At 45.8% G+C, this 17049-nt stretch overlaps 1 protein-coding gene across 2 annotated transcripts in view; it reads left to right on the forward strand.

Moving 5' to 3' along the window:
- Positions 1 to 17049, forward strand: part of GATA5 (GATA binding protein 5) — a 52752-nt gene that overhangs the window by 24621 nt on the left and 11082 nt on the right. For both annotated transcript variants that reach the window (XM_081917141.1, XM_081917140.1), the window contains exons 2-3: positions 22 to 692; positions 14554 to 14723. In XM_081917141.1, coding sequence (XP_081773267.1) covers positions 158 to 692; positions 14554 to 14723 — 705 coding nt within the window. In that variant the 5' untranslated portion in view covers positions 22 to 157. The remainder of the gene's footprint in view (positions 1 to 21; positions 693 to 14553; positions 14724 to 17049) is intronic.

A 17049-nucleotide genomic window follows, 5' to 3' on the forward strand; every position in this document is an offset into this window, starting at 1 on the left:
CTCCTCTCTCCTGTGTTCCAGGTGCCTGAAAGCTGCTTCAGTTGTATCGGCCAGGGAGGATTAGAGAAGTTCTTCATGTCAAACCTCCGACCCTTGCCGTCCAGCTGCCTTGTTTGTGCCCCACCAGCTGCGCTGCTCCTGCCTTGAAGGATACAAAATGTACCAGAGCTTAACTCTTGCCCCCAACCCTGGCCAATCGGCATACTCCCATGACTCCAGCAACTTCCTGCACTCGCCAGCCAGCCCGGCCGTCTACGTTCCCACCAGCCGCATGCCTTCCATGCTCCAGAGCCTGCCTTACCTGCAGAGCTGCGAACCTGCCCACCAGGGCCACCCCCTGAGCAGCCACCCAGGATGGGCACAGCCGGCCAGCGCCGAGGCCTCGCACTTCAATGGCAGCAGCCCTCATGCACCGCCGGGCTTCTCCTACTCTCACAGCCCCCCTGGCGGTAGCGGTGCCGGACGAGAGGCAGGCTACCAGAGCCCCTTGTTGCTGGGCACTGGGGGGCGCGACCAGTATGGCAATGCTCTGGTGCGCTCGGTCAACGGCTCCTACTCCAGCCCTTATCCTGGGGCTTACGTCAGCTCTGCGGAGATACCGCCATCTTGGACTGCAGGACACTTTGAGAGCAGCGTCTTGCACAGCCTTCAGACACGACAGGGGGGCTTGCCTGGCCGGAGACCCACATTTGGTATGTAGCGTATCTCCCACTAATAGAATTGTAGAGTCGGAAGAGACCCATGGGCATAGCTAGGGGGCAAGGGGGACAGCTGGGCCCCTAAATCAAGTAAATAAGTAAAGATGCTTCACTAAAAGTAGAAAGATTTTTGGCAGGTTTTTCTGAGCACTTGGGGTCAAAAGAAAGTAATTTAAAACAACGGTCGTTGAGACATTTCATTCCGAATCTGCTGGACAGAGCCAGACAGAGGATGTTAACAGCTGGGTGTCCTGCCCCACCCCACAACATAAATCCTGGCTACACCCATGAAGAGACCCAAAGGGTCATCCAGTCCAACTCTCAGAAGCCATTCCAAGAGCACATGGTTCTCTGCTATTGAGGGCCTTTTGATCCCTGGTAGGACACTTTATTCAGACCTGAGGGCATTATGATGGAGGCCTTATCACCCATTTCTTTTGTCCAGAAATTATCATTAAAGCAGTTGCTTAAAAAGCACCATGAAAGTCCACAACACCTGTCAATGAATGTTAAAGAAGTGTGTGGTCTATGGCCCGGTTCATGCATAACATGAAGCTGAATGGTGGTGTCATAACATGAATGAGGAAGCACACAGATGCCCAGAGTGTCAGCCAGAGTTGTTTTGCTTCTCCTCGGGCCCTTCTGTTTCTGCCTTGCACTGACTGAAGCCATGGTTTGGCTTGGCGCATCATCCAATCCCAGGGTTGTGGTTTAGCTCACTTCTGATAAACCATGAGCTGTAACCAAAATCTGCCCTTCTGGTTTGCCTGGGAGTGTTAAACCACAAGCTTGGGTTCAGTCCACATGCAGCTAAGCCAAACCATGGTTTCACTCGATGCAGCAGCAGAATGACTGGAAGCTCAAAACAATCACTATCTCCTTTCCAGAAGCCTACATGTTCTTACTAAGCCATGGTTTGACCTGGCATTCTATGCAAACAAGGACTATGTTGAGTGTATCACACTGTGTTCAGTACATGTCTGTTTGACCTACAATCTGTCTCTGGTCTTAATTTGTCATAAGCAAACCCAGTGGCGTAGCGCGGGGGTTGCAGGGGGGGCCAGCCGCACCGGGCGCAACATCTGGGGGGGGGGCGCTCATACTCGCAGCTCTCTGCCCCATCCGGGTTAGGGGGCGCAAATTACTTGCCTTGCCCCGGGTGCTGACAACCCACGCTATGCCACTGAGCAAACCTACCCCAGTTCCAGAACCTGGAAAATTCTGTAAATCCACTTTGAGTCAAAATGTGCATGTAGTCAAAGGCAGGGATGGGGAAGCTATGGTCTTCTAGATCTTTTCAGACCCATCAGCCCCAGTCAGCATGGCCAGAGGGTGAGGGATGATGGGAGCTGGAGTCCATCAACATTCAGAGGGACAGAAATTCACCACCCATGGCCTAAGAGTGCTTTTAAGGCTGTACTGAAACCAGAATCTAGTTGATTCGTAATTGGTTCTCCTCTAAGGTCCTCTGGAAATTATAGGTCTGTGAAAAGGGGATTATTTAAGAAGAAGAAGCTTCCAAGAAGTGTCTGAGTGACATTGGCTATGATGGCTACCCTTGGTGCATCTGAAAGCCAAGCCAAGGCAAGAAGGCATTTGAGTCAACACTGTTGAAAACGGAAAGCTGAACTAGGTTGATGGCTCTCTTGGTGTTCTTAAGCTGGTTTGAAATTGGCTTCAAAGTTTGTCCCAGAGTTTTGTTTTGTTTTATGTGGGTGCATGCATAACTACATCATTCATTTTAAAAATGCTAAGTTTCCCTTTATGGAATAATCTGCTAGAGGTAGTGTTGTAAATGGGGGCACTGGAGAGAGGGAACCATGGAATATTAGAAGAATGGAAACTTTGGCCAAGACAAATCCTCCCCACACCCTAGCATTCAAGAATCTCCAGCAAATGCTGTCTTGGCTTGGAAATGGTAAAAACTATTTGGGGGGTGTGCCTGGGACATGGCTTTGGAAGCCAAATTCTGTCCTTGGTGTGGCTGCAGACAGGCAATATATGGGAAGCCTTCGGTTTAGAATATGTGCCTGATCACTGTAGTTAGTGTTCGGATGCAAAGGAACTTGAAAAAAACAGTTGGATATTTTTCATGCCCTATATGGGAAGGAGCAACGTAGATTGTTTCAGGCAATGAATTAATCTGCTTGTCTCTCAGTAAGCACTTGAGTGCTGGATATATTTTGGCTGGCAGTAGCTTTCGATATATTCATAAACCTAGGTGCATTTTGCTCAGTGTGCAATTGCTCTGTGTCGTTATATATCTGTTCAGGTGTTATGCCGTTTCCTAGGCAAAGTGACTTCTATTCAGTATGTGGGGTGTGTGTGTGTGTGTGTGTGTGTGTGTGTGTGTGTGTAAAACTGCCTCCAAGAGGGAGAAAAGGCTTTGATGGCAACACTCTGTATTGTCACACTACATTGTATCAAATGTTCACAGCACTTCTGAAGTATTTCTACGAATGCAGATAGCAATGGGGCTGACATGAGACTGAGAGTGCAGGATCTAGCCCAATGGTGTGCAGTCAAGTGGACCAGGGGGACTAGACTAGTCCTCTAAATGTTCCTGGTAAATTAAATTATCAAAGCCTGGCACTTCCTTCCTAAAGCCCGGGAAGCTTCTGCCTGGCTCAGGGAGGGAGGCATGATGCTCCAACAGGGTCCAAGAGCTCTCTCTTCACCTTCCTGGTTTTGGGAAGGAGGCAGGAGGGCTGCAGTATCTTGTCAGAGGCCTGGAGCGTGTGACTCCCCCACCCCATCGCCCTTGCAAGCTGGTGCCTCTGGCCTAACTGTTCCCCTGCGGAAAATTTCACTGCACACCACTGGTCTAGCCTGAAGTCAATGTTCATTTGGAAGTGAGTTGGCGCTGATTTGCATGCAGGGCACTTGCCCCTAAGTCTGCTTCTGAGTTCATGACTTCCAGATCTGAACTAGGGATGGAGTGTTCCCTGTGCCTCATCAGCATATTGCCCTTAGATCTTTACCCCCATCAAGAGCAGCGCGAATGGGAAGGAATTCTGGGGTCAAATGCTCATCTATATCAAACTTTGGCCTTGCTTTGCTTTGCACATGGATTGGGTCTGGGTGGGTAGGTGTAAGTGTGCACATCTCTTATTTCTTTTGAAGGAACAACTGCACTCCAGTGAGTTTCATCGGTAGGGGATTTCAGAATGGAACTGGGAAGTCTTGATTCAGCATGGGGACTAGCACTATGCTATCAGCTATTTTCTATGCCATTGCAGCATATTTTAGGATAATACCATATTGTCCCATTGGGCTGGGAGGCAATTGGGCTTTCTCCTGGGAACATTTTGGAAGGGTTGTAGTTGTAGTAAGGTGGTGCCTGGTGAGGATTTTGCCTTTCTGATAACATTTCTTGTTAGCTGTCACCTGTTAACATAAAAAAGAAAGATGTGGCACTCTTCAAATCTGCACTGCAGATTAAAAATAGGACCATCTTCTGTTCTTCGGACATTTGACTTAAAAACCCAGTTCCCTGAGATTTTATCTGTCGCTTTAAAAGAATCGTTTCAAAACAGGGGTCTGAATTCCAGTTTTAAATTGGTGAGTGTTTCTACTGAATTGGATTATGGCTCAAAGTTTAATACTGGAATTTGCAAGAAGAGTGACTGACAAGGGAAGATTGACAATCCTGCGGAAAATGGGGCTGGTCTCCAAAACACATGCAAGAAGTTTTATATCTGTACCTTGATGCCATGTAGCTTGGTCCTATGCATGTTTACTTGACTGTAAATCCGCTGAATTCAATTAGGCTTCCTCTTAAGTAAGCAGGCAGAAGATTCTGACATTCCATTCCACAACCAGCCCTCGATTTTGCCGGGATTCGTTGCTTCCCAAACCCTTTTTTCTCTTCCCAAACCCTTCCTTGCGAAACTTCAGAAGGGAAAAAGATGTTGTTGTTGTTGTTGCACCCTTCCAAAGCTGCCTTGGTGAATAGCCTTTCTATAGTCACATACAGGCTATGAAAGAGCCACGGGGTTACACTTTCCCCATGGAGTCAGAAATAACAGCGGTGGTTTCGGGCGCCCGGAGTAATCTGCCTCTCTCCACAATATCCATGTTGTGCAGCTTTCAGAGGTGACGCTGTTTGGTGTTTAAATGAGGTGAGCAGATTTACAGCCGTTTCGCCTTTTAAAAGTAATTTATTGGGGTAAATGAGTTGAGATCTGAACAGACTCCAAGGCTCCTAATTCGCCTTCGCCCAAACAAATCTCTCGCCCTCCCCGGCTACGTGCGCCGTGGCACCATCTATCAACACCCGCTCAAAATCGCCCAGCCATAGGACCATCAAAGCCGCTTCGCTTCGCTTTGGGTTCACACTGCTTTTTTTTTTTTTTTACAAAAAGAAAAGAAAGAAACAGAAAAGAATCTCAGCCAAACGCACTTTCTTAAGCAGGCGCTTGGTTAATAAAACCTGCCTCGATCTGGTTCCTGCAACTGTCCCTGCATTTGGGCTTTGTTTGTTCCGAAGTCCCTTTTGAAAGACGACTTAATCTTTTGTTATCTTGGTTGGGTGGCCCTGTCTCTGCTTTTCTCCGCGCTTTATCTTTATCCTAAGAACAAAGCAGAATTAGTCCCCGACTCTTAAAAGGAGAAAAAGTGCTTTAACCTTGAGTCCCACCGCCAGAGTGAACGGAAAGGCTTCGGGAGTAAAATTTGGGGGTTGTGACCCAAATCCCACCCCCCGCACCGGGAAACGCCATTCTAAACACTGCCTTTCTCCTACTTTTCATCGCTGGAAATATTTTCGCATTCGAATAAAAGAAACAAGAAAAGAGCCCTTTGCGAAGTGAATTCGCCGCTGCCCTTTCAGTTCAGCTGGATTTTGCAAAACCCACGGAACCAGGTCTCCCCAGGATAGCAGGAAATATTCTTGGATTTCCAAAAGGCATTGTTTTTGTATTTAGGAGCTGCAACTTGTAGACAGGTCCTGTGCATTTTTATTCAGAAATCCCACTGTCTTCAATGGGATTTACTCTCAAGTAAGTGATCAGAAGACTGCAGCCCTAATTAAACCACTGGATTTTGTTTTTTTACTTTGAAATAAGTTTAATTGATTGCAGTATTAATCTACACCCTCCCCCCCCCAAAAGTATGGAGGTTCAGGCTTTCAGTTTAGGATTTACAAAATAATAATATAGGTGTTTAGTAGGCAATAAGACTGTTAATCCTGTGTCTTGGTGATCTGGGAGTAGATCCCTGAACACAAATTCCCTAAAAGTGGAATTTGCTTTCGAATAAGCACATAAGAAGTGAGTTGAACTTAATTCTGTGGGGCTAGTAGGCTGAAATTCTATGTACTATTTGTGTACATTATTTCCTTAAATTGTAAACTGATCTTCAGCAGAAGAGTCCAGGACGGGGTGTGAAATAATTCTGAATATGAAAGTGAAAAAATGCAACATTTTCAACCTGCAAGGAATTTCCACAATGTAACAACAACAACAACAACAACAACAACAAAGTTGGGTCCCTTTACACTTACATCAGTATCAAAATGGCATGTCTTTTCCCTCCCTGCTACTTACATTTGGAATTTTCTCAGCTGTTTAAATCAATATATTAAATTGCAAAGGAGCATGTCATTAACAACTCCTTTCAAACTTAACCACCAGTTTTTTGCTTGATTATTCTCTTTTCTGAGCTTGCAGAGATCAGAGTCATTGGAAGTATGAATTGTATTCCTAAGTCATGCTTAGAGGAGGACTGTTGAAATAAATAACTGAAGACTGTTGATTTTCAGAGTGTCTACCTGGAATATGACATATTGTGGATGGCATTAAACTGCACAGCACATTTACATCCCCGTCAGTATCAGTTTTGCAATCTAAGTTACAGAATTCAGTCTACTGATCTTTTTGTACAGCCATACGTCTACTGAGGTTTGGGGTGTGTGGTTTTATTTTATTGTGTTACGGAAATTGTTGAGCTGTAACAGATTAACTCCATCAAACAAGTGATCAACTAAATTATTTAGATATTTGAAATAACTTGTCTTTGGATAGGGGTGCTAAATCATATTAAAAGTCATATCAAATATTAAGCATATTTATAATTTTCATATCAAATCAATACATTTCCCCCATGTATGTATCATTATACCTTCTAATAGCTCAGTGACTAGAATCAGCATTCTCGACAGTGCAGTCCTCTGTTCATTTACTCAAAATGCAAATCCTGGTTCCAGTTTTTCTTACATTCCAGTGCATTTAGGATTGCACCCTTAATCAGGAAGTAAACCCTACTCAGCTCTCTGAAAGTTCAGAAGTAAACATATAATAAGACTGGGTTGTTGCTCTGTGATGTGAAATGTATCCACAGGGATTGACGGTGGGAGGGATCAGTTGAATTTGCATCCCTCGGCCAGTAAAATGAGATGAGCGCCACAATCCCAAAGTGGTCTGCGACTGGACTTAACGGTTACGGGTCCCTTTATTCTTTACCTAAATATCCTTGGGAGAGAGCGATGCTGTGCATCACTGAAACAAATTAGCACTGAGGCAATTCCTTTTTCATAAACTGTTTAAGCCTTGCTTATTCCTCCTTCATTGTTTGCTCTTAATGTGCCATGAGCTGCAAGGGTTGGTTTCTTTTGATAGTAAGCATTCAGCACTGTTTTCTCAGTTTGTGAACTTGATACTTTTCTTTGTTTGTTTGTTTTTACAATGGCTTGGCTAAGTACATATCCCTTGATTGCAATCCAGAGTTAAATGTCGAGATATGAAGCCCGGTCCATGTTTCACTTGGAAATAAACCAGTGGTATTCAATTAAGCTTTCCCATGAATGAGTTGAGGGTGACTGTATTCTATTTTCTGGTATGGGCACATGTGTACACAACAGTATTTACCTGAAAACCAAATGCTTTCTGTTTGTTTCCCTGGTTTGATGATTTTAACATAGAATATATCTCTACATATCAGAGCAGGTAACCCTTTTACAGAGCAGCAGATCTGTGTATTTTTAAGTTGCTGTATCAAAAATGAAGGGATGAGGGTGGCACTGTGGGTTAAACCACAGAGCCTAGGACTTGCCGATCAGAAGGTCGGAGGTTCAAATCCCCATGACGGGGTGAGCTCCCGTTGCTCGGTCCCTGCTCCTGCCAACCTAGCAGTTTGGAAGCACGTAAAAGTGCAAGTAGATAAATAGGTACCACTCTGGTGGGAAGGTAAACGGCATTTTTGTGCGCTGCTCTGGTTTGCCAGAAGCGGCTTAGTCATGCTGGCCACATGACCCGGAAGCTGTACGCCGGCTCCCTCGGCCAATAAAGCGAGATGAGCGCCGCAACCCCAGAGTTGGCCACAACTGGACCTAGTGTTCAGGGGTCCTTTACTTATCAAAAATGAAAGGGCTAAAACAAAACCATATAGGTAGTAAGTGACCTGTTTTAAAACGAGGCATTTCTTCTAGGGAGAGAAATAGGAACAGCTCTTCTTTGAAGTTGCCTGTGGAATGACTTTTAAATAGATCCTCTTTACAACAATGGCCACTTGTTGTATAGAAATGGGAGCTCATTGTCTGAAGGGTTTATTACTGAAGCTTTATATAAAGTGTATAAATACTGAAATAAATTGAACATTATTTCAGTAACCCAAAATGAATAGAGGGGGAAAGGCGGTCCCTGATTTTTCATTTATAAAGAATAGATCACAGAAGCTTAAGAGTTTGAGGGGATCCCTAGGGTCATCTAGTCCAACCCCCTGCAATGCAGGAATCTAAACTAGTGTCCATGACAGGTGGCCAACCAACCTTTGCTTGGAAACCTCCAAGGAAGGAGAGTCTATCACCTCTCATTGGAGTCTGTTCCGCTGCTGAACAGCTCTTACTGTCAGAAAGTCCCCCCCCCCCCCGAATGTTTAGTTGGAATCTCCTTTCTTGCAACTTGAAGCCATTGGTTGGAGTCCTACCCTCCAGGGCACGAGAAAACAAGCATGTGACTGCCCTTAAGATATTGGAAGATGGCTATCATATCTCCTCTCTGTCTCCTCTTCTCCAGGCTAAACATAGTCAACTCCCTCAACCATTCCTCATAAGGCTCAGTTTCCAGACCCTTGATCATCTTGGTTGCCCTCCTCTGCACATGTTCCAGCTTGTCAACACCCTTCTTAAATTGTCAGTTGTCTCCTCCTCGGTGTTGCTCTGTCACCCAATAGCATTTCTCCATGTTCCCTATACAGAGGACCTACCATTAGCTTGTTCTTCCTCTTCCTTCAGACATAGCCAAAGAAACCCTTTTAATTATTTTTAACCTCTCTCTCTATCGATTAGGGACACAGGTGGCACTGTGGGTAAAGCCACAGAGCCTAGGACTTGCCGATCACATGGTCGGCGGTTCGAATCCCCACGGCGGGGTGAGCTCCCGTAGTTCGGTTCCAGCGCCTGCCCACCTAGCAGTTCGAAAGCACGTCAAAGTGCAAGTAGATAAATAGGGGGAAGGTAAACGGCGTTCCGTGTGCTGCTCTGGTGCCGGTTCGCCGGAGCAGCTTCGTCACGCTGGCCACATGACCTGGAAGTGTGTGCGGACAGCGCTGGCTCCCGGCCTCTAGAGTGAGATGAGCGCACAACCCTAGAGTCTGTCAAGACTGGCCCGTACGGGCAGGGGTACCTTTACCTTTACCTTACTCTATCGATTAAGGGTGCATTCCTGTACAGTGGTACCTCTGGTTACGTACTTAATTCATTCCGGAGGTCCGTTCTTAACCTGAAACTGTTCTTAACCTGAAGCACCACTTTAGCTAATGGGGCCTCCCGCTGCTGTTGCACCGCCGCCACACAATTTGTGTTCTCATCCTGAAGCAAAGTTCTTAATCCGAGATACTATTTCTGTGTGTAACCTGAAGCGTCTGTAACCTGAAGTCTATGTAACCCTAGGTACTGCTGTATTGGAGTTTTTGGGCTATGTTTCTGCAACACCAGATACATTCTACAGGCATCACAGCTACACCAGTCAAACTCCTCTGATGCCAGCAATTTGGGTGATATACTTCACCATGCCTCTAGGACATGGTTATGTTCCTATCATTGGGCAATACCACCAGTTCTGGCACGGGACATTTCCCTCCCATTGACTTCAATGAAAGGCAAGACAACAAAAGCCACTCCTGTGTCAAAAGCCTCCCATACAACTTTACCATGGAAGTGCATAGGATACGGTGTATCTTGACACCCAATTGCTGGCCATCACCTTTTCAACTTGATGATTGCAACCTGGAAAGGGAAGATGAATTCCCTGGTGCAGATTTGAACTGGAAGTCCCCTGAGCATGCCTGTACATGCTTTGCAAACTGCACCACAGGGTTCCTGTTTCTGGCTACTGTCAAGCTATCCACCTTCATTTCATGCGAGATCAAAGAGCCCCCATGTTGGGACTTGCACCAGCAACCACTGGAGTATGGTTGTAGCTCCTTTGCATGCTTCTTGTGTATTGGGGTTGGGTGACCTGCATTGGTGACTGGAGTCCATTGGTGAGTGGTAAGGCAGACTGAAGGAAGGTCCAAGAATAGATGGAGAGCCAGAACCAACGACAGGACCCCATCCTTCTCCCTGCTGTGTTCTACCAGAGCAACATTGAGACTGAGGAGGAGAAAGGTGACAGGCACTGCCACCCTATGGATTGGATGAAAGATATAAGATAGGCAGGTGGAGGCTGCCTGAGGGCAGACTCAGGTTGGTGTGGGGCAATGCCATATTCACTCTAATGGACCAGCCTCCACTGGCATGATAGACGTCTCCTCTGGGTAGACTTCATGGGTTGGCTTCCTTAGTGTGTGGGTGTCATCAGCAAAATAGTCTTCGGGCATATCTGTCACTTTATGTATCTTTGCCCGATGCTCCACATAATTTGACTTTGCTTGGCCCATCAATCGTTTAAAAGCCCAACCGCATATAGAATCTGAAACTGGTGGGGAATAACACGCCACATTATGTCTAGATCTCAACTGGATGAGGGAGCATTTCTCTAAAATGCATGTGACTTTGTTCACATGGCACCAGAGAGGCAGTCATCTTGGTGTGTAGTTAACACATCCTATACTTTGGATTGCATGTAATGCAATTCCATTTATAAATGTAGACTAGCATATGTTCACTTTCAAGTATGCATGCACATTTAACACTCTTCATATACATACCTTGACATTTGTTTTAAATTGATTTTAACTTTGCATTTTTAAACTGCAGGGACCTTGTATTGAAGGGTAGGTAAGAAACTGAATAACTAATAATGACAATAAGAACACCACATGCATTGGTCTTCTTCATGTGGCACCCACTCTAGTTAAGGCTACAACCCTGTTCATTCTTTTAAAGGTAAAGGGACCCCTGACCATTAGGTCCAGTCATGACCGACTCTGGGGTTGCAGCGCTCATCTCCCCTTATTGGCCAAGGGAGCCGGCGTACAGCTTCTGGGTCATGTGGCCAGCATGACTAAGCTGCTCCTGGCGAACCAGAGCAGCGCACAGAAACACCATTTACCTTCCTGCAGGAGTGGTACCTATTTATCTATTTGCACTTTGACGTGCTTTCGAACTGCTAGGTTGGCAGGAGTTCATTCTTTTAGATGGGAGTAAATTAAACATAGTAGGACTTGCTTCTGCCTGTGCATAGGATTGCACAGCTCACCTTGATTAAGCACTAGCTGGATGCAGCCCATATCTATATATTCCCTATATTTATCTTTCTCCTGGATAAAATGTGTCTGTCGTACCTATACCTCCATTTTAAGATGATAAGATTCAATCTCTATTTTATGTAATGGTCTCTTCATGCATTGCAGTGGCATTCAGTTCTGAAAGTGCATTGGTGGAGGTCGGCTGTGAATCTGCCCTTTTTATTTGGTCAAGAGCACCTTCTAAATTATATCCTCTTATGATCCAAGCCTATGCAGCTAAGGTGCATGTGAGGCATTCTTGGTGCAGTACCTGAAAACTGCAGTGTCCTCTTTCCCTTAAATATTGAGTTGCCCTTCTCCAAGCAGGCAGACTTCCATTTAAAAAATAAATAAATGAGCGAGGTGAAGCCAGGAAGGGGTAGACTTCACTTATTGCCCCCCATCTGACAAGCTAAGTTGATCCTTACTATTAAAACTCTTGTGCCTGGTTTGGCTGTGGTGTGTATCTGCTGCAAGGAATGAAAGAGAAACCAGTCTTTGCTGGTATTTAACATGGGTCTGACTCCTTTAAGCAATGAAAAGCCTTGGCTTGACCTACCAGTTTAAAACTTGCAGCCCTAAAAGCAAGGCATAGGGCAAATGTGTGTGCCTGAAGGCTTAGCTCTGACCCTCCATCGGAGCAGAGCTCTGGAGTCCTTGCCTACCACGAGGTCAGTATTTGGGCGGCGTCATGCTGTAAAACTGACTCCGAACCTCTACCCGGAGTCTGTCATTTGTCAGCTCTGAGCTGTCGGTGTGATTGATACCCAGGCCTCAGTATCCCCCAACCTTCTCCATCAGCCAAAGACATTCCAGCAGGTCTTGTCCAGTCTGCCTGTCGCCACCAGTCAGCAAGCAGCGCTGCTTGATTGAAATCAGGGAAGTCTCCCGATCTCCTCCGCCTCCCCTTTTATCATCTTAGAATAACATCATCCCGATCATTTATTTTTACAACCAAGCTGGGTCACACTTCATCTCGCCCATTCAAACAGCACAAAGCAAGGGTTTTTCTGGGGGCAAATGGAAGCCATACACTCCTCCGAGTCTCCGCCGATGTCAGTGGCTATTAGTTATGGCTGCTTCATTGACAATACATTTATCACTAATTAAAGAATACAAGAAATTAACTGAAAAGGGGTGTGTGTGTGTGTGTGTGTGTGTGTGTGTGGACTGAGTGGAGGGGATGTAGATCATTTTTCTACTTGTCTAGTTCAGGAGACACATGGCTGCCTCTTAAAAACATAAGAACGAGACAAGTATTGGAAATTTGATTGTTTTAGTGCTCTGATCCTAAACCCCTTGGGCAAAATCTAGACGCACCTCAGCTTCGTGAACATCAGTGAAATCCTAACAATCTATTTTGTTTGTATTTCTATCCCGTCTCTCAGTGGAAGGCATATAAAAATACAGTTAGAACTACAACAGTACACACAGCCACACCCATAACCCCAAAACAATCCATACAGCACATTGCAGATTGCAGGGACCAAATGCAATCTGGAAGAAGATACCAATGATACAGTAGGGTGGCGCTGTGGTCTAAACCACTGAATCTCTTGGGCTTGCTGATCGGAAGGTCAGCGGTTCGAATCCGCATGAAGGGGGGAGCTCCTGTTGCTCTGTCCCAGCTTCTGCCAACCTAGCAGTTCGAAAGCATACCAGTGCAAGTAAGAGAAATAGGTACCTCTGTAGTGGGAAGGTAAACTGTGTTTCCATGTGCTCTGGCTAAGCGGTTTAGTCATGCTGGCTACATGACCCGGAAAGCTGTCTGTGGACAAACGCCGGCTCCCTCAATCTGAAAAGCGAGATGAGCACTGCAACCCCATAGTCACCTTTGACTGGACTTAACCGTCCAGGGATCCTTTAGCTTTTTTACCTTTTCCAATAATACGAAGTGGAAACTATTGGTTTTAAGTGTTCACTTCTCATATCATAGACCTGTAGAGTTGTCAGGGACACAAAGGGTCATCCAGTCCAGGAATGCAATGCAGGAATCACAACTAAAGTTCTATATATACTGATAGCAATACTGTAACTGAGTACTGATGGTACCTCATGCCTCTTTCTCCTCCCAACTCACCTCTCTTTTCAAGATCTCTCAACCTCTTGGCTCTCACCTAAGACACAACCCATCCAGACTGGTTCTCTCTCTCTCAGGGCCCAAGCACAGTCCCTTGTCTTAAATATATACACACAGTGGTCATTTTCTTGTCTCTCGGTCACACTGATTGGGCTTCCTGCCCTTAGTCCAATGTTATACCCGACTTACAAATGTTTGTGCACACAATAACCCTGAGGCTGTGTTTGGGGAGAGCAGGAAGGAATGCCCTCTATGAGGTTCACCCTTCCTTGAAATCCTTTGCCCTTCTTTCACTCCCATGGAATGCAATGGATTTCTCTGGGGGAAGGTTGGGGGGCAGGTTTATCCTTTAACATTATTGACACAACAAAAGGGTGTTAGTGGCGAATTCACTCCTGTTCATCAGTTGCAGTTAATAATAATTCATTTATAGCCCGCCCATCTAGCTGGGTTTGCCTAGCCATTCTGGGCGGCTCCCAACAGAATTAAAAGCACAATAAAATATCAAACATTAAAAACCTCCCTAAACAGGGCTGCCTTCAGATGTCTTCTAAATGCCAGGTAGTTGTTTATTTCCTTGATATCTGATGGGAGGGTGTTCCACAGGGTGGGTGCCACTACAGAGAAGGCCCTCTGCCTCGTTCCCCAAGCCACCATTTTGCTGTCGCCCCAAGAGGCTATGGCGTACCAAAAGGGGGACAAAAATAAACCCAGAATATTTGTGGTATGGATCCTGTGGGATTTCAGCAGGAAGTTAAGGGGATATGCACCAATTGGATGTGAAGCTATGAGGCAACCTCACCCAAAATTGAAGGTATAAGCAGTATTGACAGTGGGTTCTCTTGTGACTGTCTTGCCCCATCATGAGCACAATTTTTCATAAATGCAATGGAAACGATGTCTGGTGGGAGCCTCTGTAAGGAGCTTCAAAACCTAGCCTGTAGGCTTTCTGATGCCATCGTTCCCATTCCATGACTTATTGTATTTCACGGTAGGAGATTTACCATTTCTGAGATGTGCTACGGTGTCTCTTGTCTCGATGCTGTGAAGGGACCAGGTCCCTACTTAAATGCCTAACGAAATGTGTCTCACCTTTTGTTTCACTTTCAGAGTTCTTGGAGGAATTCCCCGGAGATGGCAGAGAATGCGTTAACTGTGGAGCGATGTCCACTCCACTTTGGAGGAAAGACGGGACAGGGCACTACCTGTGCAACGCCTGTGGTCTATATCACAAAATGAATGGCATTAACCGGCCTCTCATCAAGCCCCAGAAAAGGCTGGTAAGTCTGGCTAACCCTCAGTTGGCTTCTGTTTTACTAAAGGATTCTCCACATCCACCTTGTCTGGTCTTTAATATTAGATGGCCTCTTGTGTTTACTACTTCTGGAGTCTTAGGTGTCAGGGGCAGGGTATTTTTCAAGCCAGGAGCCACACACAGTCATGAGCAACCTTTCAGGGGCCACATACCTACATGCCACACTCCATCCAGGTGAGCCAGAGGTCTTGTCACAGATTAAGGGTCTGGAAGAGGTGTGAGGTCTGGACAGATTTCTACGGTTTCAGATTGAAATGCCTTGGGGCCACATTTAGGTCTGAAATCCACATTCTCTCTGCTTGCGGATGGTACCAGGGGTATGGAATTCTCTTCCCAGTGAAATCAAGTAGGCGTCATCTGCAATGAGCTTCACAAGCCAACTTAATTCTTGATTATTTCAGCAAGCCGCCTTATGAAAACGATTTACAGTTTTCATCAGCTTCTTGTCAGATGACCCATTCCTGTATTTCCACTGGATTTTATTCCTTACATTGTTTAGTTGAGGTTCTGAACATTGCATGGGAGGAAAGAGGGAAGGAGAGATTTCCAATATAGAAATGAATAAATCATAGAATCATAGAAATTGTAGACTTGGGAGAGATCACAGGGTCATCTAGTCCAATGCAGGAATCTGTTCTCATGTTCTACCAACTGAGCTATAATACGATGGTCTGGCATGCATAGTGTTGATATTTTGAGTGGGCAGACTGATTTCCACACAGCACTTGCCTCCCTGTTTTGCTTCTAACCTGATAGGCAGATTAGAAGCTCCATTTTCAGAGCCAGTAAAATCTACACGCCAGTTGCTGTGCCTTCCTGTTCTGGTTAATGGGCTTCCTGGAAGTATCTGGCATTATACTATTTAAAACAGGATGCTGGACTCCTCTCTCTCTCTCTCTCTCTCTCTCTCTCTCTCTCTCTCTGTGTGTGTGTGTGTGTGTGTGTGTGTTTATGTGTGTCCTACCGACACCCCCCCACCCCAATGGGTCTGATCCAGCAGGTGTCTGCTTATATTCTGAACTCTTTGCAAACTGAGTGGATGCCAATGCAGAGACCTTGGGACTGTTCTCTCCTCCTGCACTAGGAAAGCTGCCTGCCAGAACCCCCCTGGATCAGGCCCAAGGCCCATTTAGTCCAGCATTCTGTTCTCATAGCTACCAACGAGGTGCCTATGGGAAGCCCACAAGCAAGCCCCCCGGGTGCAAGACCTCTCTCCCCACTTGCGATTTCCAACAACTGGTATTCAGAGGCTTACTGCTGCCAGTACTGAAGGCACAAAGCCATCCTGGTGAGTAGGCTTTTCCACCAGGAATCTGTCTAATAAGCTAATCTGTCTAATAATTTTAATAAGCTTGAGTTTACATCCAGAGACTCTGGAAGCTGGGTGTAGTTTCTGTATCTTGGAGATGGGTGTGTTGTCAGTTTTAGATAGCGTTGCATTCTCTATGAAGCAGCAAATATAGTCTGTGGGTTCTCTTGGACCTAGCTTTTTGCTTAAGGCTCAGGTTACTTTGGTGGCTAGGTATGTTTCTGACCAGCTTTGGTTAGTGAGTCAGCTGCAATCTTTCCTGGATCAGCTTAGCTGGTCTGCAGTGATTCAAGCACTGGTAATCTTGAAGATAAGGCTGCTCTCCTGGCTGGTTTAGAAGCCATGACTGGTGCAGATTTCTGCAGCCTGTTTGCAATTGGGTGTTGGCTACTGCCAACATGGGACGCGGGTGGCGCTGTGGGTTAAACCACAGAGCCTAGGACTTGCCGATCAGAAGGTCAGTGGTTCGAATCCCTGCGACGGGGTGAGCTCCCATTGCTCGGTCCCTGCTCCTGCCAACCTAGCAGTTCAAAAACAGGTCAAAGTGCAAGTAGATAAATAGGTACCGCTCCAGCGGGAAGGTAAACGGCGTTTCCATGTGCTGCTCTGGTTCTCCAGAAGCAGCTTAGTCCTGCTGGCCACATGACCCGGAAGCTGTACGCCGGCTCCCTCGGCCAATAAAGCGAAATGAGCACCGCAATCCCAGAGTCGGTCACGACTGGACCCAATGGTCAGGGGTCCCTTTACCTTTACTTTTTACTGCCAACATATAACACCTAATATTATTTATTGTTTATTAAATTAGTATACCAACCACCATCCATAGATCTTGTGGTGGTACATAGCATAAAAATACAAGATGAAAACAGAAAAGGCATAATAACAAAACAAAACAAACCCATAATACCCTCTTCCACAAACACATTTAAAAGGAAAGAGAATGCTAACCAACCAAAGGCCTGATTGAAGAGGTATGTTTTTG

Source organism: Podarcis melisellensis, assembly GCF_964234715.1.
Source record: "Podarcis melisellensis genome assembly, chromosome: 6".
Lineage (NCBI taxonomy): Eukaryota > Metazoa > Chordata > Lepidosauria > Squamata > Lacertidae > Podarcis > Podarcis melisellensis.